This window comes from Arabidopsis lyrata, assembly GCF_000004255.2.
Source record: "Arabidopsis lyrata subsp. lyrata unplaced genomic scaffold ARALYscaffold_4, whole genome shotgun sequence".
In the NCBI taxonomy this organism is placed as follows: Eukaryota; Viridiplantae; Streptophyta; class Magnoliopsida; order Brassicales; family Brassicaceae; genus Arabidopsis; species Arabidopsis lyrata.
In genome coordinates this window covers 3,616,189-3,643,361 of record NW_003302552.1, presented here as the reverse complement: position 1 = coordinate 3,643,361, position 27,173 = coordinate 3,616,189, and the positions used below count along the sequence as shown (strand labels likewise).

Genomic DNA, 27,173 nt, shown 5'->3' with positions numbered 1-27,173 from the left:
GCTATACAAAATTATTTAGGACGGACTACGGAGCTATAGAAATTACTCTAACTTCTAGCATTATTGAGCTTTATGTTGAAGGAAATCTAATCACCGAAGAGGTATGTTTTCTATGATCTCAACATCCTAAAGCTCTTTTCTCTAAACTACGTTGAGGCTGCAATGGAGATAGAATAAGCTAAACAATAAGCTAAGTTCACTTGGGGAGCTGCTTAGGAATCCTTGTTCAAACATAAACGTTCGTATTCTAAACAAGTGTCATCTGAAGACTTGCATGTATAATTCAAGCACTTTCAGGCTGAACTATTATTTTCCATAAATCTCTTCTTGTAGCTGCTATTAAACCAAATATCTTCTCCTTTTAAAACTTATAAGATTGGTTATTTTTGTAATTTCTAAACTTGTTTGGGTTATTGTAGCATATCTTCTTTCAATCAATACGAAAAATTTAAGAGAATAAAGATTTCAATGTCGGAAGCTATACAAGAGAAAGATCCAATTTAAGAGAATAAAGATTTCTAGCGACAAGAGGACATGGAAATTTTTTATCAAACTGTGTCTTCGATTTGATTTGGTAAGATTTTCTAAGTTTCATCTCCTTGTACAACATCATATTAAACACTCCACAAAATATCTTAACACATTATTCATCGCTCGAACTTCTAAATTTAAAATGCTTGTAGACTAACAAGAAGTAGGTGCTTTTGCTTTCGGCGGTAAATACAATCCTTAAAACATCATCATCATTAGAAAAAAGAGATATAACCGCTAACCGAATCGTCTTAATAAGTTTGTATGATTATGGGGCCAATTCTTCAACAGGAGCATTAATCTCTAGCTTCTTGATGACCAATTTGTTGTTAGGTTGGTCAACATCGAGAAGTATAGTGTCTTCCTCTGAAATTTCTCCCTTCAAAAGTTTTGAGGAGATCTCCTTCTTCACTATCTCCTGAATCACTCTCTTCACTGGCCTTGCCCCATTGTTGGGATCAAACCCAAGCTGAGCAAGGAGATCCACCGCTTCTTTTGTGTACTCAAGATTTATTTTCTTTTGTTCCAACAAATTCTTCACTCGTCTCATCTGCACCAAATGGTAACAATATACATTTATACCAAACACAAACAAAAACTAGACCAAAGGAAAAACCAAATACCCTAAGCCTATACACTAACCAATGAGCACTAAATACGTTTTCAAAAATTAAACGGATTGAGTGCCCACTGGTTAGTGTGTAAGATTAGATAAAATATTTCTAATGATGATGTAACAGATGACAAAAATAAAACAAGATAAAATAAAATGGATTTGTATATAAGGTAAAGTACCTGAAACTCCACGATTTTGGATAATTCTGTTAAATCCAACGGCTGGAAAACTATGTATTCGTCAATTCTATTCATGAACTCTGGCTTAAAAGTCTGTCTTGCTAACTCCACAGCTTGTTGCTTCATCATCCCATAAACAGCTTCTTTGCTATCTTTATTGTTGCGGAAAGTCTCAAGTATGGGTTGTGATCCTATATTCGACGTCATTACTACAAAGCAGTTTCTAAAACTTACAGTCCTTCCTTGAGAATCAGTTACTCTTCCATCATCTAGTATCTGTAGAAAGATATTGAAAACATCCGGGTGTGCTTTCTCGATCTCATCAAACAGAACCACCGAGTAAGGTCTCCTCCTAACAGCTTCAGTTAACTGCCCACCTTCTTCAAAACCAGCACAACCAGGAGGTGCACCAACGAGTCGTGAGACTGAGTTTTTTTCCATGTACTCACTCATATCGATCCTCACTATCGCGTTTTCAGTGTTGAAAAGGTATCCAGCAAGAGTGTTGGCAAGCTCGGTTTTACCAACACCTGTTGGACCCATGAACATAAAACTGGCTATTGGACGGTTAGGATCTGATAGGCCAGCCTTTGAACAACGGATAGCATTTGCTATTGATTCTACAGCCTTTTCTTGACCAACAACTCTCTTGTGAAGCACTTCTTCCAACATGACTAGCTTTTCTTTCTCTGATTGCCGAAGATTTGATAGTGGAATACCGGTCCACTTGCTTACTATCTCCGCTATGTGGACATCGGTTACCTCTCCTTGGAGTGAATCTTCGGGATTGGTGAAATATTTCTCCGCTTCTTCTAACTGGCGTTGGAGAGAAATAATTGTTCCATACTTAAGATCATCAGTACCGTTTAGACCACATTCAAGTTCCTCGGATTTATCGATCTGTAAAACACAGAACATGATGATGAGTACATTAAGGTTTGATTTATATCACAGTATAAGAAACCACAACAAGTACTACAACCACTAAAAGTACTATATACAGCCATGTGGAGTGGTGTTCATGAGCTAGCGATCTTTTTAGACCACTAGATCTTATTTGTTTAAGGCCAAAGTAACGTACTTATATTTTAAGAATGAATTAAACCTAAAAACAAGTAGTGTGGGAATTTACCTCTTCTTTAAATGAACGTAATTTAGTAATGAGAGACTTTTCTTGCTCCAATTGCTTACTGAGTTTGTTTCGTTTATCCGCGAGCCTGCTCAAATCTTTATTCATTTTCTGTAGAACTTCTATAGAAGCTTTTTCAGTATCCCTTTGCAAAGAAAACTTCTCTGTCGCGAGTTTGAGCACAGCTTTGTTTATTTCATCCAGTTCAGTTGGTTTCGGAGTGGTTAAAACCCTCAACTTTGCAGCAGCTTCATCAACAAGATCAATAGCTGAAACAAAGAAATTTTATCTTTAAACACAAGAACAACTTGAAAAGAATCACAAGAAGGTGCAAGTTTTGTACCTTTGTCTGGAAGAAAGCGTTCAGTGATGTAGCGGTCTGCCAAAACCGCTGCTGAAACTAGAGAACCATCTGATATCTTAACACCATGATGTAATTCATACCGCTTTCTTAACCCACGAAGAATCGAGATGGTATCTTCAACAGATGGCTGATTACAGAACACTTTCTGAAACCTACGTTCAAGAGCTGGATCTTTCTCCATATATTTGCGGTATTCGGTTAGCGTAGTTGCACCAATGCATCGTAGTTCACCTCTTCCAAGCATTGGTTTTAGGAGGTTGCTCACATCCATTGTATCATCTTTACAAGCTCCTACACAAGGGTAATAACATCCGTCACTTTATTACCTTCCACATCTTAACCATAGCCCTAAATTAGTGAGGCAATGAAGGGTCACCTGCACCAACAATAGTGTGGATTTCATCAATGAACAATATTGTCTTGCCATTGGATGCAGTTATTTCATTCAACATTGCTTTCAACCTTTCCTCAAATTGCCCTCGATATTCGGTACCAGCAATCAGTGCACCTATGTCGAGAGATATAACCTACATTACAAAATAACAATTTACAATCTTGCTCTGCCCGCTTAAAAAGACTTAAGCCAAAAAGAAATCTGCATTAACCTTCTGGTTCAAGAGAGGTTCAGGGACATCCCCTTTTACAATTCTCTGGGCCAACCTGAAAAAGGTTAAAACATTTTTCAGTACAATCATAAGTTTGAGAGATATAATTACAAGAGTTACCCTTCTGCAATAGCGGTTTTCCCTACACCCGGTTCACCGATGATAACAGGGTTGCTTTTTGTCATCCTGCATAGTATTTGGATACACCGGTTAACTTCATCATCACGTCCAATGAGAGGTGGGAGTTTTCCTTGTTTAGCCATCTCCGTTAAATCACTTCCATATTTTTCAAGTGCTTTATCATTATCATCAGTCTACATATAGAACAAAAAAATGGCACAAAAGAAACTAAGGTAATCGAGTCAATGGCGAGTCTAAATGACAAAATTAATCAGCATCAACCACAAACCTGATCTGATTTATCAGAGAAGCTGCGCGGAGAAGGGAATTGGAGAGAAAGAGGTAAAAGTTGGCCACGAGAAGCGGCTTGAGTGGCTGAAGAAGTTATGCCGTTTCCGGAAACGCCGATGAAGGAGTTTGGCCGGAAAAGAAAGGAATTGGATGAGGAACGCGAGCTGAAGTGAGCACAGGCAGAGAGGGCGCGAGACCGGAGGAGGATAGAAGGTCTTGAAAGAGCATTGTGTGCCTTGATGGCTGCGGAAACAGACTTCGATAATCTTCTAGACGCCATGTCAAGATGAATTGGAACAAGGAGGAGCTTGGTATAGTGTTTTAAAAGAGGCGGAAGATAGAGGTTTTAAGATGCTTGGCGAAGAAGCAAATTAGTGTTTGGTGAAGAAGCAAACGAGTTTGCAATAAATATTCGTACATATGTTATAAAGGAAAGAATTTTTTTAGCAGAAATAGAAAGTTTAAAGTGAAATAGAAGATTATATATCAGAAATGTAAAGAATTATTCATTAATCTAAATTTTCCACTTTATCGTAAAAGACAGCAAAAATTAGAATAATTCATTTATAATGTTTTTTTTTTCTAGTATTAAAAATTTATGTAAGATGCTAATAAAGATTAGATTCTTTAGATCAATAAAAATCTCAGAAATACACCATAATACCAACTCTAGGTAGTTTATTTTTTCAATAATAACATAAATTTTTGGAAAAAAATATTTATTCAGCCAAAATAAATTACAAATAAAATTAAATAATTATATTTGGGTTCCTTCATTATTTTCAATTTAGGATATATATTTTCACCATTTAAAAGAGATTTTAATTAGTTATAATATTGAATTTGTGGTATTGTTAGAGGAAGAAAAGGAAGTGATGGTATTTTCGGAATAAAACTTAAAATGTGATATTTTTTATATTTGATGAACCTTTGCTTTACGAAGCACCTACAAGATATTCTACGGCCACTAAATCTTTTGGCTATTTGTAAAACTTCATGGATGATTGTAGCAAATATTTTTTGAATTAATACGAAAACTATAAGTATAAACATTTCAATGTTGGAAGCTACATAAGAGATTATCTTCCCACATTATTCACCGCTCCAACTTCAAATGCTTATGTTCGAAGAAGAAGACAGCACTAAAGTCATGAATCTACAAAACATAGAACAAAACCAAATCGTCTAATTTTGTTTGACATGAGCATTATTATCCATCTTCTTGATGACCAATTTGTTGTTCGGCTGGTCAGCATCGATAAGAATAGTGTCATCCTCTGCAAAATCTCCTTTCAAAACTTTGAAGGTGATCTCTTTCTTCACAAGCTTCTCAATCATTCGCTTCACCGGTCTTGCCCCGTTCTTGGGGTCAAACCCAAGCTGAGCAAGGAGATCCACCGCTTCTTTCGTGCATTCAAGATTTATTTTATTCTGTTCCAACCTCTTCTTTAATTGTCTCATCTGCACCACCATATGGTAACAATACAGTTATACCAAACTGGACAAACGAAAAACCGAATAGCAATGACACGAAGTATATTTGCACAAACTAATCTATGTGAAGAAAGATCCCACATTAAAAAGATCTGAAGACACTTTAGTATATAAGGGACATGGGACAATCCACTCATTGCCAATTGGTTTTGAGTTGGACGCCTATTAAACTTAACAATCTATGGATTGAAAAATAAAGATTGTGAAAACTAAATAGGAAAAAAAGAGAGAAAGGTACCTGTAACTCCACGATTTTGGATATTTCTCTTGAATCCAAAGGCTGGAAAACTATGTATTCATCAATTCTATTCATGAACTCTGGCTTGAAAGTTTTTCTTGCTAACTCCACAACTTGTTTCTTCATCATTTCATAAACTTCTTCTTTGCTATCTTCATTGTTGCGGATAGTCTCAAGTATGTGTTGAGATCCTATATTAGACGTCATTATGACAAAGCAGTTTGTAAAACTTACTGTCCTACCATGAGAATCGGTTATTCTTCCATCATCTAGTAGTTGTAGCAAGACATTGAAGACATCAGGGTGAGCTTTCTCGATCTCATCAAACAGAACCACTGAATAAGGTCTCCTCCTTACAGCTTCAGTTAGTTGCCCACCTTCACTATACCCGACATAGCCAGGACATGCGCCAATGAGCCGTGTGACCGAGACTTTTTCCATGTACTCACTCATATCAATCCTCACTATTGCATTTTCATTGTTGAAAAGGTATCCAGCTAGAGCCTTGGCAAGTTCGGTCTTACCAACACCTGTTGGACCCATGAACATAAAACTGGCTATAGGTCGGTTAGGATCAGAAAGACCAGCCTTCGAACAACGGATAGCATCTGCAACTAATTCTACAGCCATGTCTTGACCAACAATTCTCTCATGGAGCACTTGATCCAACATGACCAGCTTTTCTCTCTCTGATTTCTGAAGATTTGATTGTGGAATACCAGTCTTCTTGCTTACTATTGATGCTATGTCACGATCTGTTAACTCTTCTCGTACTAGCGACTGGTGAGACTCTCGGAAATTCATGAGATTCTTCTCAGCTTCTTCTAACTGGCGTTCGAGGGACGTAAGTGTTCCATACTTAAGATCATCAACACGGTTTTGATCAGATTCACATACAGCTGATACAATTTCCTGGTTCACTCCATCGATCTATTAAACATAGAACATATTTAGAAGGACATTAAGGTTGATATATATCAAAGCACAAGTAACCACCACTTAGTGGTTATGCTGAAGATAGATTTTACCTCTTCTTTAAATGAACGTATTTTAGTAATTAGAAACTTTTCTTCTTCCAATAGCTTACTAAATTTCTTTTGTTTATCCTTGAGTGTGGTCAAATCATTCTCAATCTTCTTTAGCCGTTCTTTAGAAGCTTTATCACTATCCTTTTTCAAAGAAAGCTTTTCCATCTCTAGTGTGGTCACATCTCTGTCTATTTCATCGATTTCTGTTGGTTTAGTAGTGATCTCTATCTTCAGCTTTGCAGCAGCTTCATCAACAAGATCAATAGCTGAAACAAAGAATTTTCATCGTAAAATTAACAAAATATTTTCCCAAGAAAAAAATGGTAAAGGATTACGGGAAGGTGCAAGTTTTGTTATACCTTTATCTGGCAAAAAACGTTCAGTGATGTAGCGGTCTGCCAAAACCGCTGCTGAAACAAGGGAACCATCTGATATCTTAACACCATGGTGTAACTCGTACCGCTCTCTTAACCCACGAAGAATCGAGATGGTATTTTCAACAGATGGTTGATCACATAACACTTTCTGAAACCTACGTGCCAAAGCTGGATCGTCTTCTATGTATTCGCGGTATTCAGTCTGCGTAGTTGCACCAATGCATCGCAGTTCACCTTTTCCAAGCATTGGTTTCAAGAGGTCTCCACGACTAGACGCTACACAAGCAAAATAATATTAGCTAGGAGCAGCAAAACATTAGCCCTCAATTGGCGATGGAATTTTCTTCTAATGAGAAGTAAACAACGTTAACTAATGAAGGGGTACCTTGACGAACAAGAGAGTGGATTTCATCTATGAACAAGATTATCTGCCCATTAGAAGCAATTACTTCCTTCAGTATTGCGTTCAGCCTTCCCGCAAACTCTCCTGTATATACGGCACCAGCAAGCAACGAACTCATGTCGAGAGATATCAACTACAATATATTAAGCAACCAAGCCAAGCATATGTTAAAATCTTCCTTTGGCCCTTTGAAGAGAAAAAATATTAGTTTCCAGGAATAGACCTTCCGATTCAAGAGAGGTTCTGGGACATCCCGTCGTACAATTCGCTCCGCCAACCTGCAATGGTTAAAATCTCTCCGTGAATTTATCGAAGGAGTACAAAATCATAAGTTTGTTTACAAGCCATACCCTTCTGCAATAGCAGTTTTTCCTACACCTGGTTCACCAACGATAATAGGATTGCTTTTTGTCATCCTGCATAGTATTTGGATGCAACTCCGAATTTCATCATTCCGTCTGATCACAGGACGTAGTTTTCCTTGTCTAGCGATCTCAGTTAAATCATTTCCATACTTTGCAAGTGCTTCATTCTCAACTTTCTCCTGAATTAAACCACCAAAAGGCAAACTAAGATAATCACCATCCTTGCCAAAAGACAAACCCGTGAAAAGCAACACGTAACTGACGACAAACCTTAGCTGCGGTATCTGAGAAACATCGCGAAGAAGGGAATTGGAAACAAATAGAGAACAGTTGGCCATGAGCTGTGGCTTTAGTAACCGAAGAGAAGCTGTTTAATGAAACTCCGATGAAGGAATTTGGCCGGGAAAAAAGTGAATTAGGAGAGGAAATCAAGCTCAAGTGTGCAGAGGCAGAGATAGCGCCAGAAGGGAGGAGGGATGGCCTATAAAAAATATTGTGTGCCTTGATCGCTGCCGCAGCAGATTTCGACAATCTCCTAAAGGCCATTGATTTGGTTTAGGGTTTTTACTTCGAGATGCTTGGAGAAGAAGCAAACAAGTTTATAGAGTTAATGTTTATAAATTAATATTTATTCGATAAAATATTTTATGACTATCTGCCGTAAAAGCCCAACAGTTTTAATTATACTTGTTATAGTATATACCCTTTTTTTTTGTCATCTCTAAGTATTTTATCGATACATATATTTATGAATTATAAATATAAATATATTTGTTCATATCATAAACACTACCGCCATTTGTTCTTTATCAGAAACATCCGCAGATTCGTCTACCAGCAGACCGAAAACATCATGATCTATTTCTTCAATAATAGATTTGACAACTTCTTCTGCAAAACAATGCACAATATCTTTTTGGATCTTAGGAGAAGTCATTTGATTATTTCCTGGAGCATTATCTAAAATAACCTTACTCACAACTTCGTTCTGATCAGCAGTATACTTCAAGAGTTCCACAAGGTTACCTCTATTAGCAGACTTTTCAGACTCATCTTGTCCACGGAAAGGTAATCCTTGTCGCAATAAGTATTTAGAAGCATCAACTGAAGCATTCAACCGAATTCGATACTCATTTCTTGTAATATCATCTTGTTTATGCAAAGCATGCTCAATAGACTGACCTTGTTTCATCAAATTTTCACACTTCATAACAGCATTGTTGTGAAAACTATCAACACCTCCCACATGTTCTGAAAAACTCTTAAAATTGTTCTACCTAGAGAACCCTTCTGTGATAAATGCATCACTTCTTACGCATTTACCAGCACTATCTCTGAACAAGTAACAACACAGGCAAAACGCTTTATCTTTTTTCACACTATACTCTAACCAGCTTTTGTACGGATCAAACCAAGCTGGATTAAACCGCCTCATTGTCTTTCCTATCAATGTTTGTTTGAAAATATGCCCACGAGGTTGACAAGGACCTCTAGTCAAGTATCTTCGAATTACCTCATTTCTTTGATTTGGATGATAATCTGTTATTCTTTTTCGATCTGCAGGATCCCAAAATAAAACAATATCATCTGCTTCACTACGAGGTGGAGATGGTTCTTTTGGATTATAATACATTTTCATCGCTTCGTCTGAAAATAAATTACGATTAAAAAAATGTCAACATTAAATAAACATATAACGCTGGTAATTGTCTACGCGCGACTAATAATTTTTCTTCCAAAAGATTCATTCCAATTTAGAACATTATATATTTGAGTTTTTTTTTTAGTGTGGTTTGATAAATATATTTCTAAAAAGATGACTTTTAAATAACTATAAACAAACGAACATTGATCACATGATTAAACAATTAAAACAATATTTTCTCCAATATTAATACTTTTATTTTTACCAAATTTTTAGACATGATCAAACAATGAAGAATCGACAACTATTCATATTAGTTTTTAAAAAAAACTGTTATTAAATATAAAAAATCACACTATTACATGTTTATAAGAAAAAATTTAATTTATTAATCATAATCATTAAAATTGGATCACAATTACAAATTTTTCATCTCTTAGATCTCACAGATTGTATTGTATTTCTAAGTATAATTGAAACTTGAATAAAAAACTAATGATTACAATTATACAAAAAAACTATTTTTTTCTAAGTTATGTACTTACTTGATTTTGAAAAAGTAGACCGGTACAGAACACACCCGTAACGTGAAGAAGAAAACTGATAATTGAAGATAACAACGAAACACGTTTGATGGCCACTTTGTTTAAAAACTGATAAAAACAATTAGGTTAAAAGGTCACTTTGTTTTTAATTATAATTTAAAATAAGGGAATCTTTCCAAATCTACCACTTCTAGAGATGTGGCATTCCAAATCTACCACATTCTGAAAAAGCTTTACAAAGCTACCACATTTCTCTGCCACATGCGAAATAGCGGACGAAATTGTCCTTGATGGTGACATAAAGCTGTGTCAGATAAAAGGACAAGTTGGCACTGACTGGAGAAGAGGGACCAGGCTGCAATAAATGATGTACGTTTACAATTACTTATAATTATAATTAAATAATATATTAATAGAGTAGGGTTAGATCCTTCAAGGTCTTCAGCAAGATCCAACAAATACTCGGGGACATATGAAGAGAAAATAAATTAAGCTCGGGGATAAATTTAGATCGAATGGGTAATAGAACTAGATCAGGGACAAGTTCATATGAAATGAGTAATAGAATTAGATTGGGGACAAGTTCATATCGAATGAGTAATAGAATTAGATAAAGGACAAATTCATATCGAATAAGTAATAGAAGTAAATCAGGGACAAGTTCATATGGAATGAGTAATAGAATTAGATCGAGGACAAGTTCAGATCGAATGAGTAATATAATTATATCAGGGACAAGTTCATATGGAATGAGTAATATAATTAGATCGGGGACAATTTCAGATCGAATGAGTAATTGAATTAGATCGGGGATAAGTTTATATCGAATAAGTAGTATAATTAGATCAAGGAGAAGTTCATATCGAATGAGTAATAAAAGTAGATCATGGACAAGTTCAGATCGAATGAGTAATATAATCATATCGGGGACAAGTTCATATGGAATGAGTAATAGAATTAGATCGGGGACAAGTTCAGATCGAATGGATAATATAATTAGATCGGGGACAAGTTCAAATCGAATGAGTAATATGATTAGATCAAAAAATGAGCATGATGATTTTTATCATCTAATTCTCTTTATTGTCCATCGCCAGGTGGTGTGGTTTTGTCCGCCAAAGATCTGGATTTACTCGGGGACAACTGGATCTTTCTGTTATTCCGCAATAGAAGGAAAAAAAAATCAATAATCCGTGTAGGTGAAGACAATAGTGCTCAACTAATCTGTAGCCCAAAATAGATGATGTGAAATCTATATAAAATTCAAAACTTTTAAACGAGAACAATGGTGGATAAGATGTGAGATTCATGATAATAGAGCAGGATGATGAAATCGGGGACAAGATCTAGACGCAACAGAGAATTTCCAATCGAAGACAAGATCTCGAGACAAAAACGAAAGTTAATTGTTTAGTCTCATGATAATGTTTCTCTGTTAAAACGCACATCTCTCGAGGGATGAGAGATAAATAGAAAAACAAAACAGTTAAGAGAAGTCAAATCGTTGCATCGTGAAGCGCGAAAACTGCCCCAACAAGGGAGGGGTAAAATCGTAACTCCACTTTCCAAATGTGGTAGGATTGGAAAGGAGTTCCCAAATGTGGTACATTTGGAAAGATTTTGGAGAAATCTACATAAATATCAAATTTGTGGGCCATTAAATTTTTGCTCGACATTACTTTTTTGTGTTGTGGGCTTTTTACGTATTGGGTCATTAAGTCAAAGTAGGCAGGTCAACTTATATATTTAAGCCATTTAATTCATTAAATCTTATGCAGACTTATATATATACTTAAAAAAAATTGAAAAATTGGGCAGGTCAGCTGTCTATCCTACTATGCAAGTGGGTCCGCCCTTGCATGTAATTATAAGCACGACTTAAAGTTCTATATTTCTGTGTATAAATACGATAAAGTAACATAGTTTGTAGGAGAATAGATCGTTTTCCCAAAAATTGCTTCGTCTTTTAATTGCGCATTATAGGTTGTTTGCATTGTGAAAAATCTTTAGCCCACATAACGATTTCGTCTATTTTAGTATCATGTCTTATTATATACATCTCTCTTGATATTTAACCCAAAAGGGGATAGTTTCTTGATCTGCAAGGAAAAAACTAAACTTGTTAGCGAAGCTTCTGATCTTGTGATTTTTAATGTGTAAATTATTTTCATTTCAAACTATTATAAACGGATAGTTCTTAATCGAAATAACAGAGCACTAAAGTTAAGAATCTACAATACATAGAACAAAGAGTTATAAACGCTAACAGAGTTAGTTTAATCTTGTTTGTATGATCAAGCTGTCATTTCTTCAATGGGAGCATTATTCTCGAGCTTCTTGATGACCAGTTTGTTACTTGTCTGGTCAACTTCAAGAAGAATGGTGTCTCCCTCTGCAAAATCTCCTGTCAAAACTTTGAAGGCGATCTCCTTCTTCACAATCTTCTCAATCACTCTCTTCACTGGTCTTGCCCCATTGTTGGGATCAAACCCAAGCTGATGAGCAAGTAGATCCACTGCTTCTTTTGTGTACTCAAGTGTTATCTTCTTATGTTCCAACCTATTCTTCACTCGTATCATCTGCACCACCAAATGGTAACCAATAAATTTATACAAAACCAGAGCCAAACACGAAAAACAAAAGTAGGTGTAAAAAGGTAAATTACCTGCAACTCCACGATTTTCGATAGTTCTCTTGAATCCAAAGGCTGGAAAACTATGTATTCATCAATTCTGTTCATGAACTCTGGCTTGAAAGTTTTTCTTGCTAACTCCACAACTTGTTGCTTCATCATCTCATAAACTTCTTCTTTACTATCTTCATTGTTGCGGATCGTTTCAAGTATGTGTTGAGATCCTATATTAGACGTCATTATTACAAAGCAGTTTGTGAAACTTACTGTCCTCCCATGAGAATCTGTTATTCTTCCATCATCTAGTAGTTGTAGCAAGATATTAAAGACATCATGGTGAGCTTTCTCTATCTCATCAAACAGAACCACTGAATAAGGTCTCCTCCGAACAGCTTCAGTTAATTGCCCTCCTTCTTCGTAACCGATATAACCAGGTGCTGCACCAACGAGCCGTGAGACTGACTGTTTTTCCATGTACTCACTCATATCGATCCTCACTATCGCGTTTTCATTGTTGAAAAGGTATCCAGCTAGAGCTTTTGCAAGCTCGGTTTTCCCAACACCTGTTGGACCCATGAACATAAAACTGGCTATAGGGCGGTTAGGATCTGAAAGACCGGCTTTTGAACAACGGATAGCATCTGCAACTGATTCTACAGCCAAGTCTTGACCAATCACTCTCTTGTGGAGCATTTGCTCCAATATGACAAGCTTTTCTTTCTCTGATTGCCGAAGATTGGACAGTGGAATACCGGTCGACTTGCTTACTATATCCGCTATGTTAAGATCGGTGACCTCTTCTCGGACTAGTGAACTAGAATTTGTGAGGTTCTTTTTAGCTTCTTCTAACTGGCGTTGGAGGGATACAAGGGTTCCATACTTAAGTTCATCAACACGTTTTAGATCAGATTCCCATACCGCGTATTCAATTTCCTGGTTTACTTCATCGATCTGTAAAACATAAAACATGTTTAGGAGGACATTAGGGTTTATATATGAAACATAAAACTTGTTTAGGAAGTTAAATTGTACCTCTTCTTTAAATGAACGTATTCTAGCAATGAGAGACTTTTCTATTTGCCATTGCTCATTAAATTTTATCTGTTTATCTTTGAGCGTGCTCAAATCATTCTCAATCTTCTGTAGCCGTTCTTTTGAAGCTTTATTGGTTTCCATATTCAAAGAAAGCTTTTCCATCTCCAGTGTGATCAAAGATCTGTCTATTTCATCGAGTTCTGCGGGTTTAGAAGTGGTTTCCATCTTAAGATTTGCAGCAGCTTCGTCAACAAGATCAATAGCTGAAAACAAAAAACTTTCATTTTTAAAAACAAAGCCATTCTTGAGGTTTCTTTTGGCCAATTCCTCGAGAAATAGACTGGTAAAGAATCATGAGAAGGTGCAAGTTAGGTACCTTTATCGGGAAGAAAGCGTTCAGGGATGTAACGGTCTGCAAGAACCGCTGCTGAAACAAGGGCACCATCTGATATCTTAACACCATGGTGTAACTCATACCGCTTTCTTAACCCACGAAGAATCGAAATCGTAGCTTCAACAGATGGTTAATCACATAACACTTGATGAAACCTACGTTCAAGAGCAGGGTCTTTCTCTATGTAGTTACGGTATTCGGTCAGCGTAGTTGCACCAATGCATTGCAGTTCACCTCGAGCAAGCATTGGTTTCAAGATGTTGCTCGCATCCATTGCACTACCTTCAATACGTCCTACAAAACCGCAATATTATCAGGCATTAGTCTCCTTTGGGATACAAAAAGAGCATTTTATAAATATCGTTTACGAATTAAAAAGCACCTGCACCAACAAGAGTGTGGATTTCATCAATGAACAAGATTGTCTTCCCATTGGAAGCAGTTACTTCCTTCAGTACTACTTTCAACTTTTCCTCAAATTCTCCGCGATATTTTGTACCAGCAAGCAATGAACCCATGTCGAGAGATACCAACTACATCATATTTAGTAACCAAGCCAAGAATGTTAAAATCTTTCGTAGGCCGAAAAGAAAACTAGAGCAATATTAAAATTCTTAGAAAGAACCTTCTGATTCAAGAGATGTTCAGGGACATCCCCGCTTACAATTCGTTGGGCCAACCTAAAGAGACACTAGGTCAAAAATCTCTCAGTAAAGTTTTCTAGATATAATTGCAATTAGCCTTACCCTTCTGCAATAGCAGTTTTGCCTACACCAGGTTCACCAACAATAACAGGGTTGCTTTTTGTTCTCCTGCATAATATCCGGATGCAGCGCCTAATTTCGTCATTCCGTCCAATGACAGGATCGAATTTCTCTTGTCTAGCCAATTCAGTTAAATCAGTTCCATAGTTATCAAGTGCTCCATTTTGATTAGTCTACATATAGAAAAAGAAAACACCAAAATTTGTAACACTCATGTGATAATCATCAATGAACATACTAGATAAAATTTGACACAGTAGCACTAAAAGAAACTGAGAATCCACATGTAACTAGCCACTAACCAAAGATGCGAAGTGGCGCGGAGAAGGGAACTGAAAAGAAATAGGGAACAGTTGGCCATGAGCTTCGATTTGAGTGACCGAAGGGAAGCCGTTTCGGATGAAGGAATTTGGTCGGAAAAGAAAGGAATTGGAAGAGGAACGTGAGCTGAAGTGAGCACAGGTAGAGATAGCTCGAGAGGGTCTTGAAAAAGTATATTGAGTCTTGATGGCTACCGAAGCAGACTTGGATAATCTCCTGGACGCCATGGGTTTGGTTTAGGGTTTACTTTAGGATTTACTTTAGGATACTTGGAGAAGAGGCAAAGATGTTTGTTGATTATATATATACTACCTGCGCAGGAAATTGTTTTTTTTTTTTTTTTTTTTTTTATTTTATTTTTTTTTATGATTTTTGCTGTTTTGATACTAAAGAAATTTTCGTTTTGTTAGATAAATGTAAAATATATGGTTAGTGTGATGTAAATTTGAACTAGATCATGAACGGGTTAAATTTTATTTAGTACCAATTTTATCTATTATAGATTTTAGAATAAAGTTTTGATATATTATAGTAGTAAGTGAAATTTTTTTCGTTAGTCCCTATATAATATTAGAATGAATATATTTTATATTTATACTTAATTATGTTTATTGTTTTTAAGATATGGAAACGAAAATTAATTTTATTTTAAAAACTTAATATTATTTGAACGATGAGTTTATTTATGTTAACAACCACAAAATGAAATTGCATATAATTCGGTAAATCAAAATTAAAATAATGTAAATGATCCGCATCTAAAATATATTATTTTGAATTAATTAAGAAAGTTAGCTATTATTTTTAATTAATTTAGAAAGTTTTTTTTAATAATTCTTCGGTTTTTTAATTGGAGATTTGTTTGAGCTAATTACGGAATTTAGCAATTATTCGCATAATCGAATATATTAAGAACATATGTTTGTTATATATTAATACTAAAATTTAATTCGTGGCTGGAGTCTATATTTTTATTTTAGAATCTCAATGAAAAGTTGCTTGCAGAATAAAATTTTCAAATACTAGATTATGTACCCGCGCGTTGCGCGGAATTTTAATTTGATTTTTTTTATCAATGCGAATCTTTGAATTATTTGAATTTTAAAAAAATTTACTTTACTCTTGTTCAATATCTTTCCATAGTAGTAAATAATGTTTGGGGCTTTTGCAAAAATGCCACTTTTTCAATGCCACTTTTCAAAAATACCCTTTTTTAAAACCTTATAAAAAATGCTCTTAAAAATATCAGATTTACCCAAATATGTATGTAATATTATTAAAACATACACAAACTACATTTCTATGTATCTAAAATCTTATAAATACTTTATAAATACCTTATAAATGCATTTTAAATACCTTTAAAAACCTTTAAAATATATTGTAAAACCTTTGAAAAACCTTAAAAATCTTTTAAAATAACTTGTAAAACTTTTAAAAACACCTTATAAAACTTTATAAATACTTGGATCGAGTCTTCAAGTAGTAGTTACAATCCATAAGTACCTTATAAACCTAATAAAACTTTATAAAAATTTCAGATTTAAAAAGGGGCATTTTTGAAAATAGACATCTAAAAGGGGCATTTTTGAAAAGGGACACACCAAAAGGGGTATTTTTAACAATTTCCCACAATGTTTTACACTTTTTACTACAATTTTTCATGTTATCTTCTATGATTCACTCGTTGTCTCCCGACATCTACTCTCTTTTCACCTTATAGTGACTCACATATAATATACTCGACTATAAATTAGTTCTCAAGATAGATCGTATATATTTTCTTATTCATATATTTTAATACTCAAATTTTTTTTTTCATAAGTTGCATGATCTTTTTAGTAAAGTGAACATTAGAAAATCTCGGGAGATATTTGTCATAAAGTTTCTTTGACCATGTTTGGTGCATGTAAATTGCTTTATAGACAACATATCTCATATACAGACTCATTCATATTCACAAACATCGGATTTCAACATCAAATTTTGTATTTTATCTTGACCGTTTGAAAAATACAAAAAAACAAATTCACATATATTATTTGGCGTATATTATGATTCTATATAGTATTCTTAATAATGATGATTTTTGTAAAATTCGTAACTTACAAACTCATATAAATCATTCTAATTTTAAAATACAATTTTTAATCTTTAATTTTTACTTATAATTAAAAACTCTTCAATATACCATTACTATTCTAATTTCCAAATAGCATTCACAAATATTATTATTACACGGTTTCTTATTCGATTGGATTATTTTATTTTTATTTGTGATGTTTAGTATATTTTTGTTTTATTTAAAATCACCTTAAAAGTTTTTGATCTATGTTAAAATTTCATAAACACTGATTAATATTTAGTTTTTCTTTTTTAGGTATTCATTTGATTTTAATAAAAAAACAACCACTTTTTAATTTAGAAAGTACTAATAATATAGAAATTTTTTATTAATGTAACTATTTACATTATATTATATTTATAAATAATAATATGTACTCAATCCTTTTTATTTTCAACAGTATCATAAATTGATGCTTTAACATTAAAAATATATTTTAAACATTTTTAATTTCAAATGTGTATTTTTCATAAATAAATTGCTTTTATTTTCAGTAAAAACCTTTAAATTTAGTATATTTTAAAGTCTTATTTTTCTTTATTCTACTAAATAATTATAACTCTTAAAAATGATTATTCTATTATTAAAATATATGATAAGTTTTTGTTTCATATCTTTAGTCATTTAGGAATATTTACTACAATTATCTAATTTTATATTTATCCAATCTCTATTCAAAAATTTATTTTGTGTTATAAATTTAAACTAGGATGACTTGGATGATGATGTGTACACCCTAGATGGAGAGACAACTCTCCTATTATATATATAGAGTTAGAGTTTTACCTTATTTAAACATCTCATCATATAATCTTAACCCGCCATATATTATATGGATCATAACTCTTTCTATCATATAATACATTATATTTAATCTACCGTCCGCTATAAATATTTTAAATATATATGTTCAAGAAAATCAAATTAGAATATTTATAATTTTTAACTTTTTGATCTATTAAATGATATTCTTTAAAAATATGAAGTTAAACAATTTTTAAATGTTCCAAATTAAAATATTTAAAAAGTTTATTGTAGTATATAAAATTATAAATTTCAAAAAAAAAAGAATTATATGAAATTGAATATAGATAGTTATCAGGATCGTAAGTTATTCCATCATATAATATACTACACTTGAGAAAGATTGCCAGAAAGACACTTTATTTGATATATCTTTTCAAAACTACCTCTCTTTTTGGCATTTTTCATTTATGCTTCTTTTAATTTTATATGACCATTTTACCCCTATTTGAAAAATATTTAAATCAACAAAATGAAAAAGTCAATTTTCCCGCCAAAAAGTTTTTCGACAACAGTTTTTCCGCTAAAAATATTTTTCGACAAAAAATTCTCGACAAAATATTTTGGTGGGAAACTTGATACAGGGAATTTTTGCGGGAAAAAGTTTAATAGGATTTACATGTGCTTTAGAAATGTTTTGAAAGGATTTAAAAGGGTTTTAAAAAGATTTACAGGAGTTTTAAAGAGATTTACAAAGGTTTTTAAAGGATTTTATAAGGGTTTTAAATGGTTATAAAGATTTACAAGAGTTTTAAAAAGGTTTTAAAAAGATTTAAAAGGGGTTTGAAAGGGTTTTAAAACATTTTTAAAGGATTTATAAGGGTTTTTAAAGGATTTTATACAAGGGTTTTATAAGGGTTTACAAAGATTTACAAGAGTTTTAAAGGATCTACAAGTTTTTTTTAAGGATTTACAATGGTTTTAGAAGGGGTTTACAAGAGTTTTAAAGGATTTATAATGATTTTCTAAGGGTTTTAAAAATATTTACAAGGACTTTAAAAGGGTTTTTAAAACATTCTACAAAAGGGTTTTAAATTTCAAATTTGGCAGAAAACTTTTTGGCCCAAAAATTGTTTTTGGCAGACAATTTTCACTTTCTCATTAGTCATATTAAAATAAGGGTAATCAAGTCATTTGTATATATCAGTATGTATTTTGGTAGGAAATTTTCACTTTTTCATTATCTACTTATATTGAAAGAAAAATAATTTAGTCATTTATGAGTGAGTATTTTTAAAAATGGACAATAGAAAATGGTATTTTTGAAAAAGTTCATAGGAAAAAGGGTATTTTTGCAAATGTCCTTCATTTAACCCACCACCTACTATAAATATTTTAAATATATCTGCTTAAAAAATCAAATTACAGCATTTATAATTGTAAAATTTTTGATTTATTATATATTGATGATATTTTTTAAAAATATCGAGTTAAAATATTTGAAATATTTAAAATTTTTATTGCAGTATATAAAATTATATATTTGAAACAAAGAAATGTATGAAATAGAATATAAATATTAAGATGACAAAAAAAAAGAATATAAATATTAAAATTCTGACTCGTTACTCAGAACATCAACAAAATCAAACGAAAGAAAACCTAACGATAAAGAAAACACATAGTTAGCTAATTCATCGGCAAGATGATTAACTTCCTTATACACATGAGAAATCTGGATAATCCAGTCTTTTGATAAGAAGCCATGACACAATCGTATCAAGAATGACACTGGATGTTGATCACTTATTACTATCTTAAAAAACCCAACCATCGTTGATGAGTCTACTTCCAACTCCACTATGGGTATTTGTTTTTCCCATGCTAGCCGGGCAATCTCTCAGGATATGTAATATGTTCTCCACACCACCTTTACATACCTGACAAATGTCCGAGCCGCATATGTGTCTTCTATTTCTCTTTGTATTGATCATGATCACTTGGTTCCCAACTAACCAAAAGAAAACTTTTAAACGCGAATATTTGAAATACCATTAGTATACTTATTTTTTAATGACTACCTAAATGAAGACTTTTAATGTAAATCAAATTTAAGTTTGGGTCTACATATATTTTATTTTGGACACAAACATAATACAAGTAAATATTACATTTTAGAGATTATGTTTATAGTGTAATTAAGTATATTTATATATCATGATGGTCTCACTTTACCCCCGACTAAGGTTGCAAACCTTGTTATTTCCACCATGGAAAACAAGTGTACTGCGTTACACCAACGCGGATCAAAGAGTGCTTTACCTATTCTTCACTGTTGGTTACGCTCAAGGTCATGAGGGTATGCTTTGTTACCTCTTTTGTTAGGTATCTTTGTTGGTGTTCTTCTCACATCTAGTGCTAGTTGGTTCTTGTTTGTTTCTTTGTAAACTTTTTATTTGATTTTATATAAGTAAAACCCTTTCACAAAAAAAAGTATATTTATAATTTTCTCCTTTGTGCTAAAGAAATTAGGATTTATATAAGTAAATTGCTTACAAAATAATTATTATTTTACAAGGAAAAAAGTGTCTATGTCGACTTTGCAGTTAGAAGAAAAGAAGTGAAGACAAAATTTAACGCTTATCACCATAGGAACATTAAATTTCAATTTTATCTTTTAAAAGAAGACAAAATGTAACGCTTATCAAAAACAGACATTTAGTTACAGTTTTATATCTTTTTTTTTCAAACGACCAGTGCATGTTATAATTAGCTGGCATAAACAAAGTATGCAGACAAAGTATGCATTTTTCCAGCTCCAGCACTTTTTCTATACAAGTTAAAACTTTAAAACTGATTATGAGTTCACATGAAACATATGAATGACTAAAACGTCATATTAAAGTTTCTTTCTTGGTGTTTTTTTCCTAGTGAGCTTTTATTTGTTAGAAGTAAAAACAAAATTTAAATTTTGATAAAATATATTTCATTCTCTAAAGAATAGTTCATTTTGCTGGTCAACAAAAAAAAGAACAAAAATGACTAATTCCTATTATAATTTGTTGACAGCAATGGATGTGTAATCAATTTAAATATACAGACTGGTAATAAAGTTTTCTTTATTGCTTAAGAAAATAAATAGCTTAATTTGGATTTTTAAGTTTATGATATTAGAACTACAACTCAATTATATAAAGAGACTCTTATGAAAATATGTAATATTTTATACTAAAGTTAACAAAATAGTTTCAACAAACATATTAAAATAGTCTAAATGGAACCCAAAACTATAGACCATAAGTACTTAACTCTAACCTAAAACCCTAAACCATAGTTACTTACCTCTAACCTAAAATCTTAAACAAACCCCAAGAAAAAATAATAATTCAATTTAAACCCAAAATCTAAACCCGATATACCAAAATGGCTAATTTCCTCAATTTCAAAAGAATTGGCCTTTTCTATAATTTATACCTTTTTAGTTTTTTTTTTCTAAATTTCTCGTTCTTTATATAAATACATCGTATACGATATAGATAAGAACTAAAAACAAGTCTTTGTTTTCTCCGTCAAAACTTCTATTGAAGAGTTCTTTCATCGGTGCATTAAGGGTCGCAGTGCTCAAAAAAAAAATTGATATGGCGTATTAGTCGAGAGCAAAAACTATTCTACAAATTTGTGTTTGTGACGACTACTCTTGAAAAGGAATATTGCAATACCGTTGCTAAAGAGATAGTTTCTTTGACGGAAAACATAGCCGAGGTCAACAAAAATGGTGCGATGATTACTACCTTATATCTTCGTATATGCGGGGTAACAATGATGTCATACACTAAAGGTTAGTCTTAATATTGTTGATTTTTTTTTAACTGGGTTGTTTTCAATAAGTGCATGAACAATTATAGGCTTTTTAATTAGATAAATCGATTAAGCTAACAAATTGTAAATTAATTATATTTCATATTCACTACTTTGGAAAACAATTGCTCCAAAACAATCACCAGAAAATTGATGCAACTTATCAATCAACTTAAATTTTTTATATTTTCTTGTCTTTTTAAAATAGTGTATTTTTTGGTAAAATGTTTTTTTTTTTTCCTTCTACCATAAAGGTTGAGTCTTAAATTTTACATATCAAAAGAAATTGTTAGTCTTCTTTTCTTCTAATTGCCAATATTTTCAATTATTGTATATAAGCTTTAGATATATATTAAGGGTGGACGCAGATTGGATATTCAAGATTTAAATGCTATTTTTGATCCTTTCCATACGGATATTGACTTTTCTGATCCGTATCATTTTGCCAATTACTAGATATTTGATGTCCGGTAAGATATTCGGATATTCGATAAAATATTTGATCTGTTCCAAATATAAATATATAAAATATATAGAAAATCAAAATTTTCACAAGATAGTAACAATATTTCATAAAATAAATTTTATTGAAGCTTGATTCTGGTCAAGCTCGAATTAGACTAGGTTTTACCCAGGTTGAAAAAGCACATAGCGGCTGGTGAAGCGTTATTTTCTTCAAGTTAGACTAGGTTTATGAAACTCTTTCCTCTCTAGATTATTTCAATCTCACATGTTGACCTTTGGTTTAATGTTGGTTTTAAGACCACTGTTAAGTCCATCAATCCCTAGACTTCAAGAAGAAACTTTCCTTTATGATTATCGATAAACTTGTAAGTTAACATTCTTAGTTCGGTTAAGTAACCAATCTTGTCCCCATGATTAGAACCTTGGCAAAGAAAACCTTCTTCCAATTTTTCAAACAAGGTCATCTTCAAATTCGTTGAAGGTCCAACAGCGTCGGCATCAACGTTCAAGAATTTTCTGATGTTTATCCCAGCTAGGAAATGCTGCAGAAACTCAGGGAAAACAACATCAATAGTGTTAAATAAGAAACTCTCTTACTTTTTTTGGTATAGTTTCCTAGTGAGTAAAAAATTTTGTGGCGTCTTGATACAAGCAACAATCTTAAGAATGATCATCATTTCTTCCTTGGATCAGTTCCTTTGTCAAAGATAACGAGTGAAGGAACATTTAAGAGAATGTCCCTACAATCATCTCATACTTATGTAACATTTTAATCAAATACCATGTTGGAAAATTGCTTTGCCCCCAAGAAAATAATACCCTAGATTGTGATCTACAGTTTTAAAATCTCTAATTGCTAAGGTCGGGTATTCGCCTTGGCTGAGTAGAAGTCAAGCAACAGAACGTCATTGACACATTTAAATTTATGACATATTCATCAAACTCTTTTTTCCAAAAGTTAAACATCCATTTTGGAAGCACAAATATATGTTTACTATTCTGGTTATTTTCAAGGTAACAATAGATGAAGTTGATCATCAAGAACGTCCTTTCATATACAAGAGCTTGAGCTAGTGCATCCATTCGGGTTTTCAACAGCCAAGTTGTTGCATAGAAAGTTGAGTATCTCGATGTGATGAGGCTTCACATAACTTTTATGCAAATGATAAGAAAAAATGTTAGTTACTCATCTTTAGAGACTCTAAATTTTATAAAGTTGAGAGTTTTTTTAAAATGAGTTTATAGCATATTCTCATCTTTTGCACAACAATTATATGAAAACTCATTACATCGAGATATTCAATTTTGTTTGCAACAATTTGGGTGTACCCTAAATGGTTGCATTTGAACTCAAAATTTTATATGTAAAAGAAATTCCTTGATTGTCAATTTTATTTAAGATTACCTTGCAAAGCACTTGAATAGTAAACCTCTCTTTGCGTTTCCACAATAGATGTTTAGCTTATGGAAATAAGTATTTGATGGAATAAAGGTCAGTGACGTTCTATTGCTCTACTTCTACTCAGCAAAAACGAATACATGATCTTAGCATTTAAAGGTTTTGAAGCAGTATAGATCACAAACAAGATAATTATTTTCTTGGGCTCAAAGCAATATTTCAACTTGGTATCTCTTAACAGAAACTTTGAGATGATTGCAGAGACATTATCTTAAATGTCCTTTCACTTATCATCTTTGATAAATGAACTAATCCGGGAAAAGAGATAGATGAGCATTCTTAAAGTTTTTGTTTGTATCAAAAGACGTCACATAAAGTTTTATTCACAAGGATACTAACCAAAACATTATAAGAGAGATTTTCAACATCATGAATGCCAATTTATGAAGCATACCAAACTTGGGAACAAATTTTTTTAAAAAAAGTCTAAAATGTTGATTTCAAAACTGTTGAACCTTCAACGAATTTTAAGATTTTTTTTTTAATAAATTGGAGGAAATGTTTCTTCACAAAGGTATATATTATTGTGAGAAAATTAGTTACTTAACCGAGTTAAGAATGTTGTCAACCAAGGTTGTCTATATAACACAAATGAGTGTTTCTTTTTAAGGTGACTCTTGTGACCATGTTTACTTGTTGATTACTTGAGTCACACAAAACCGCAAAGCTTCTTCTCCATCTAAAAGTTAGGTCCATAATTATAATATTCGATATGAAGAGAGTCTTTAAATAGAGAGGGAGGGGACTTTATTGTAGGTTGTGACAGCAAACATGGTGAGCTTGATAGAGGAAAGTTATAGAACATCTCTTGAACAAATCTCCATTGTCAGGGTTATTGGTTAATCCATAGCTTCATTCTTATCAGATTTTTATCCCTGAAATCGAACTCCATTGATACTGCTATAGAGTTATATCTTGGCCGAAGCTTGATTAGCAAACTAAAGACTTTGTGAAATCTATTATGGTTTTTCTTAAACGGTTTAAAATCACGAATATGAATGTGTAAAGAAAATACATGAATATGTCTTAAACACATATATACAACGAGACGATTTTTTTTCTAGTGTATAACTTATTAAAAATCTTTCTGTAGAATGTTAAAATCAAAGAAAATTTTTGTATACAACCCGAAAAGGAGATTTCCCATATACTTCTTCAAATCAAAAATAAAATTTGAAACAGTTATATATTAATTATTATCAAAATTGAAAAATAAGAGAAAAAAGATTAGATTTTGCTAACAATTAAAATTTACCTCAATCAAGGACTCATTTAGCATTTGAATATATAGCTTCATATTGCTTTCAGCAAGGTTTGTGTTGTTGTCTCTTAGAACACGTCCTCTAGAGTGGTCAAGTAAAACGTTAATATTTGGATGACCAAAAGAGAAAAAATTTCCACCTTGTGAAAATATGATGATCACAGTTTCGACATCACATAACGTGCAAAGTTCACTAGCTTTCTTAAAAAGACCTGATCTTCTCTTTGAAAATGTAACTTGAAGGTTTGATTAATTTTTCATTTTACATTTTCAATCAAACCTTCAAGTTACATTTTCATAGAGAAGATCTGGTCTTTTTAAGAAAGCCAGTGAGCTTTGCAAGTTATGTGATGTCGAAATTGCGATCATCGTGTTTTCACCGGGTGGAAAAGTTTTCTTTTTTGGTCATCCAAATATTAACGTTTTACTTGACCATTCTTCAAGACGTGTTCTAAGAGAAAACAACACAAACCCTGCTGAATGCATCACAAAGCTATATATTCAAATGCTGAATGAGTACTTGACTCAGGTAAATTTCATTTGTTGGCACCATCTAATCTTTTTCTCTTATTTTTCAATTTTGATAATAATTAATATATAACTGTTTCAAAATTTATTTTTGATTTGAAAAAGTATATGGTAAATCTCCTTTTTTGGATGTACACACAATTTTTCTTTGATTTTTTTTTTTTTTTGAATACCAGGAGGTTCTGGACCAAAGCCCGTAAGCTCCCCTAAGCCCGAAACCACATCATGTAATATTAGTTTCCCAAACGTCACTCGAACCGGCGACCTCTAAGCTTCGCCTAGGGTCTTTACCAATTAAGCTAACGACACTTGGTATTTTTCTTTGATTTTAACATTCAAAAAAAAAAGATTTTTAATAAGTTATACTCTAGAAAAAAATTGTCTCATTGTATATTTGTGTTTAAGATATATTCATGATTGAAGGTTCCAGCGACTAAAAAGAGAAAAGAGAGGGCAATTTTCTGTCGCAGGTTGTGGTCGCTGGCGATCTCCAAAAGAACAAGGCCATTGTATTTAATATTCTGTACTCTGTAGTGTATTGTATCTATGTAAGATCGCACCGATGATGCCGTCCCGTCTGATTTGTTGCAACGTACACTAGCATTGACAAATCTTCTATATCCATTTGGACGATTACATTAGCATGCGAATGCCACAAGTAATAAATCATGTAAGCTTCATGTATTTACGTAAGCTTCATGTATTTCTCTCTCGATAGTCCATAGTGGGTAGTCAAATAGTCAACATTTAACAAAGAAACGGGTTTGGCATTTTTTTTATTTTACTAGGAGGGGATGTGAATCTCACAAGAACTGGATTTGGAACTTAGCTGAACACCTGGGCAGAGCAAGAAGGCGATTGATGAGTCTTTATTTGTTGTTGTGATCAGCATCAATTTGCAATCTCATCACTCGAAGAAACTGTATTTCCCCAGCTAAGATGTGTTTCTTCTATCTTCGATGAGTCGTTGTACGCTTTCAACCTAAATCATGGAACTCGAAACCAATTTGGCCAAAAAAATTGGGTTTTAACGACGAATTTTAATTATCGAAATTGTCAAAGATTTAAAGTACTAAATTGGGTTTGATGGGCTATTCAGTGGACTAACATTCTTAATTTTCTCTATCAAACGCTAAAACAGATTAAATTTGAAACTCCTCGTTCATCTTTTTTTGCAGATATTATTGATTACTAGGGGTTAGCCCGAGCTACGCCCACTATATATTTAACAATTGACATGGTTAACTAGTTTGTTAAAATCTCAAACAGAGTAAAATAATATCAAAGATGATTCAGAAATTTCGATGGATGAATGATATTATTTCCTCTTACGTGTACTAAAGTTTTCCTGTAAGTTTATACAGTATATACTTCATTTTTTTTTTTTTTGATTAAAACAGTTTCTACATAAATGATTACAAGAAAATTAACGTAGCCTTACATTCAACTTAAACTTTTTATGTGTATTTTCTTAAGTAGTATTATATTTTTGACCAAAAATATAGTTGTATAGTATTTTACATATCAAAATGCAATGTTATTCTTGTTTTCTTCCAGCAAATGACGTTGAATTATATATGATATTTTTATACATATAAATAAATAGAAATTCCAAAATGATTAATTAAGCCATTACAACATAATACCAAAACAAAAG

The 27,173-nt window shown here is 32.7% G+C and overlaps 4 protein-coding genes and 2 pseudogenes across 4 annotated transcripts; all 6 read right to left on the bottom strand.

The window, feature by feature from the left end:
* Positions 1 to 527: 527 nt before the first annotated feature.
* Positions 528 to 4,188, bottom strand: LOC9314888 (chaperone protein ClpB4, mitochondrial). Its single transcript, XM_021027221.1, has 6 exons — positions 3,425 to 4,188; positions 3,196 to 3,346; positions 2,799 to 3,110; positions 2,459 to 2,724; positions 1,327 to 2,226; positions 528 to 1,081 (listed from the first exon to the last, which is right to left on the bottom strand). The coding sequence occupies exons 1-6, from the start codon at positions 3,512 to 3,514 to the stop codon at positions 800 to 802; spliced, it is 2,001 nt and encodes a 666-aa protein (XP_020882880.1). The 5' UTR covers positions 3,515 to 4,188; the 3' UTR covers positions 528 to 799.
* Positions 3,541 to 4,136, bottom strand: LOC110228911 (chaperone protein ClpB4, mitochondrial-like). Its single transcript, XM_021027222.1, has 2 exons — positions 3,834 to 4,136; positions 3,541 to 3,738 (listed from the first exon to the last, which is right to left on the bottom strand). The coding sequence occupies exons 1-2, from the start codon at positions 4,113 to 4,115 to the stop codon at positions 3,541 to 3,543; spliced, it is 480 nt and encodes a 159-aa protein (XP_020882881.1). The 5' UTR covers positions 4,116 to 4,136.
* Positions 4,189 to 4,754: 566 nt separating the features above from the next.
* Positions 4,755 to 8,392, bottom strand: LOC9314887 (chaperone protein ClpB4, mitochondrial). Its single transcript, XM_002878774.2, has 8 exons — positions 8,011 to 8,392; positions 7,726 to 7,919; positions 7,599 to 7,653; positions 7,358 to 7,508; positions 6,955 to 7,248; positions 6,596 to 6,861; positions 5,568 to 6,497; positions 4,755 to 5,296 (listed from the first exon to the last, which is right to left on the bottom strand). The coding sequence occupies exons 1-8, from the start codon at positions 8,284 to 8,286 to the stop codon at positions 5,021 to 5,023; spliced, it is 2,442 nt and encodes an 813-aa protein (XP_002878820.1). The 5' UTR covers positions 8,287 to 8,392; the 3' UTR covers positions 4,755 to 5,020.
* Positions 8,393 to 12,103: 3,711 nt separating this feature from the next.
* On the bottom strand, positions 12,104 to 14,655 carry LOC9314886 (annotated as a pseudogene).
* Positions 14,519 to 15,416, bottom strand: LOC110229375 (chaperone protein ClpB4, mitochondrial-like). The gene is made up of 2 exons (XM_021029359.1): positions 15,058 to 15,416; positions 14,519 to 14,928 (listed from the first exon to the last, which is right to left on the bottom strand). Exons 1-2 carry the CDS (start codon positions 15,301 to 15,303, stop codon positions 14,734 to 14,736), a joined length of 441 nt encoding a protein of 146 aa, XP_020885018.1. The 5' UTR covers positions 15,304 to 15,416; the 3' UTR covers positions 14,519 to 14,733.
* Positions 15,417 to 22,071: 6,655 nt separating this feature from the next.
* Positions 22,072 to 23,351, bottom strand: LOC110229063 (annotated as a pseudogene).
* Positions 23,352 to 27,173: the final 3,822 nt, after the last annotated feature.

Bases quoted from the DNA above. Each gene is read 5' to 3' on its own strand.
- LOC9314888 (XM_021027221.1), bottom strand. From the start codon at position 3,514: ATGATTGTACTGAAAAATGTTTTAACCTTTTTCAGGTTGGCCCAGAGA. The intron at 3,111-3,195 runs GTGACCCTTCAT...ACCCTTGTGTAG, and splicing joins CCACACTATTGTTGGTGCAG to GAGCTTGTAAAGATGATACA. The intron at 2,227-2,458 runs GTAAATTCCCAC...TGTGTTTTACAG, and splicing joins TACGTTCATTTAAAGAAGAG to ATCGATAAATCCGAGGAACT.
- LOC110228911 (XM_021027222.1), bottom strand. From the start codon at position 4,115: ATGGCGTCTAGAAGATTATCGAAGTCTGTTTCCGCAGCCATCAAGGCA. The intron at 3,739-3,833 runs GTTTGTGGTTGA...TTCTATATGTAG, and splicing joins TCTCTGATAAATCAGATCAG to ACTGATGATAATGATAAAGC.
- LOC9314887 (XM_002878774.2), bottom strand. From the start codon at position 8,286: ATGGCCTTTAGGAGATTGTCGAAATCTGCTGCGGCAGCGATCAAGGCA. The intron at 7,654-7,725 runs GTATGGCTTGTA...TAACCATTGCAG, and splicing joins AAAACTGCTATTGCAGAAGG to GTTGGCGGAGCGAATTGTAC. The intron at 7,509-7,598 runs GTCTATTCCTGG...AATATATTGTAG, and splicing joins AACCTCTCTTGAATCGGAAG to TTGATATCTCTCGACATGAG.
- LOC110229375 (XM_021029359.1), bottom strand. From the start codon at position 15,303: ATGGCGTCCAGGAGATTATCCAAGTCTGCTTCGGTAGCCATCAAGACT. The intron at 14,929-15,057 runs GTTAGTGGCTAG...TTCTATATGTAG, and splicing joins CGCGCCACTTCGCATCTTTG to ACTAATCAAAATGGAGCACT.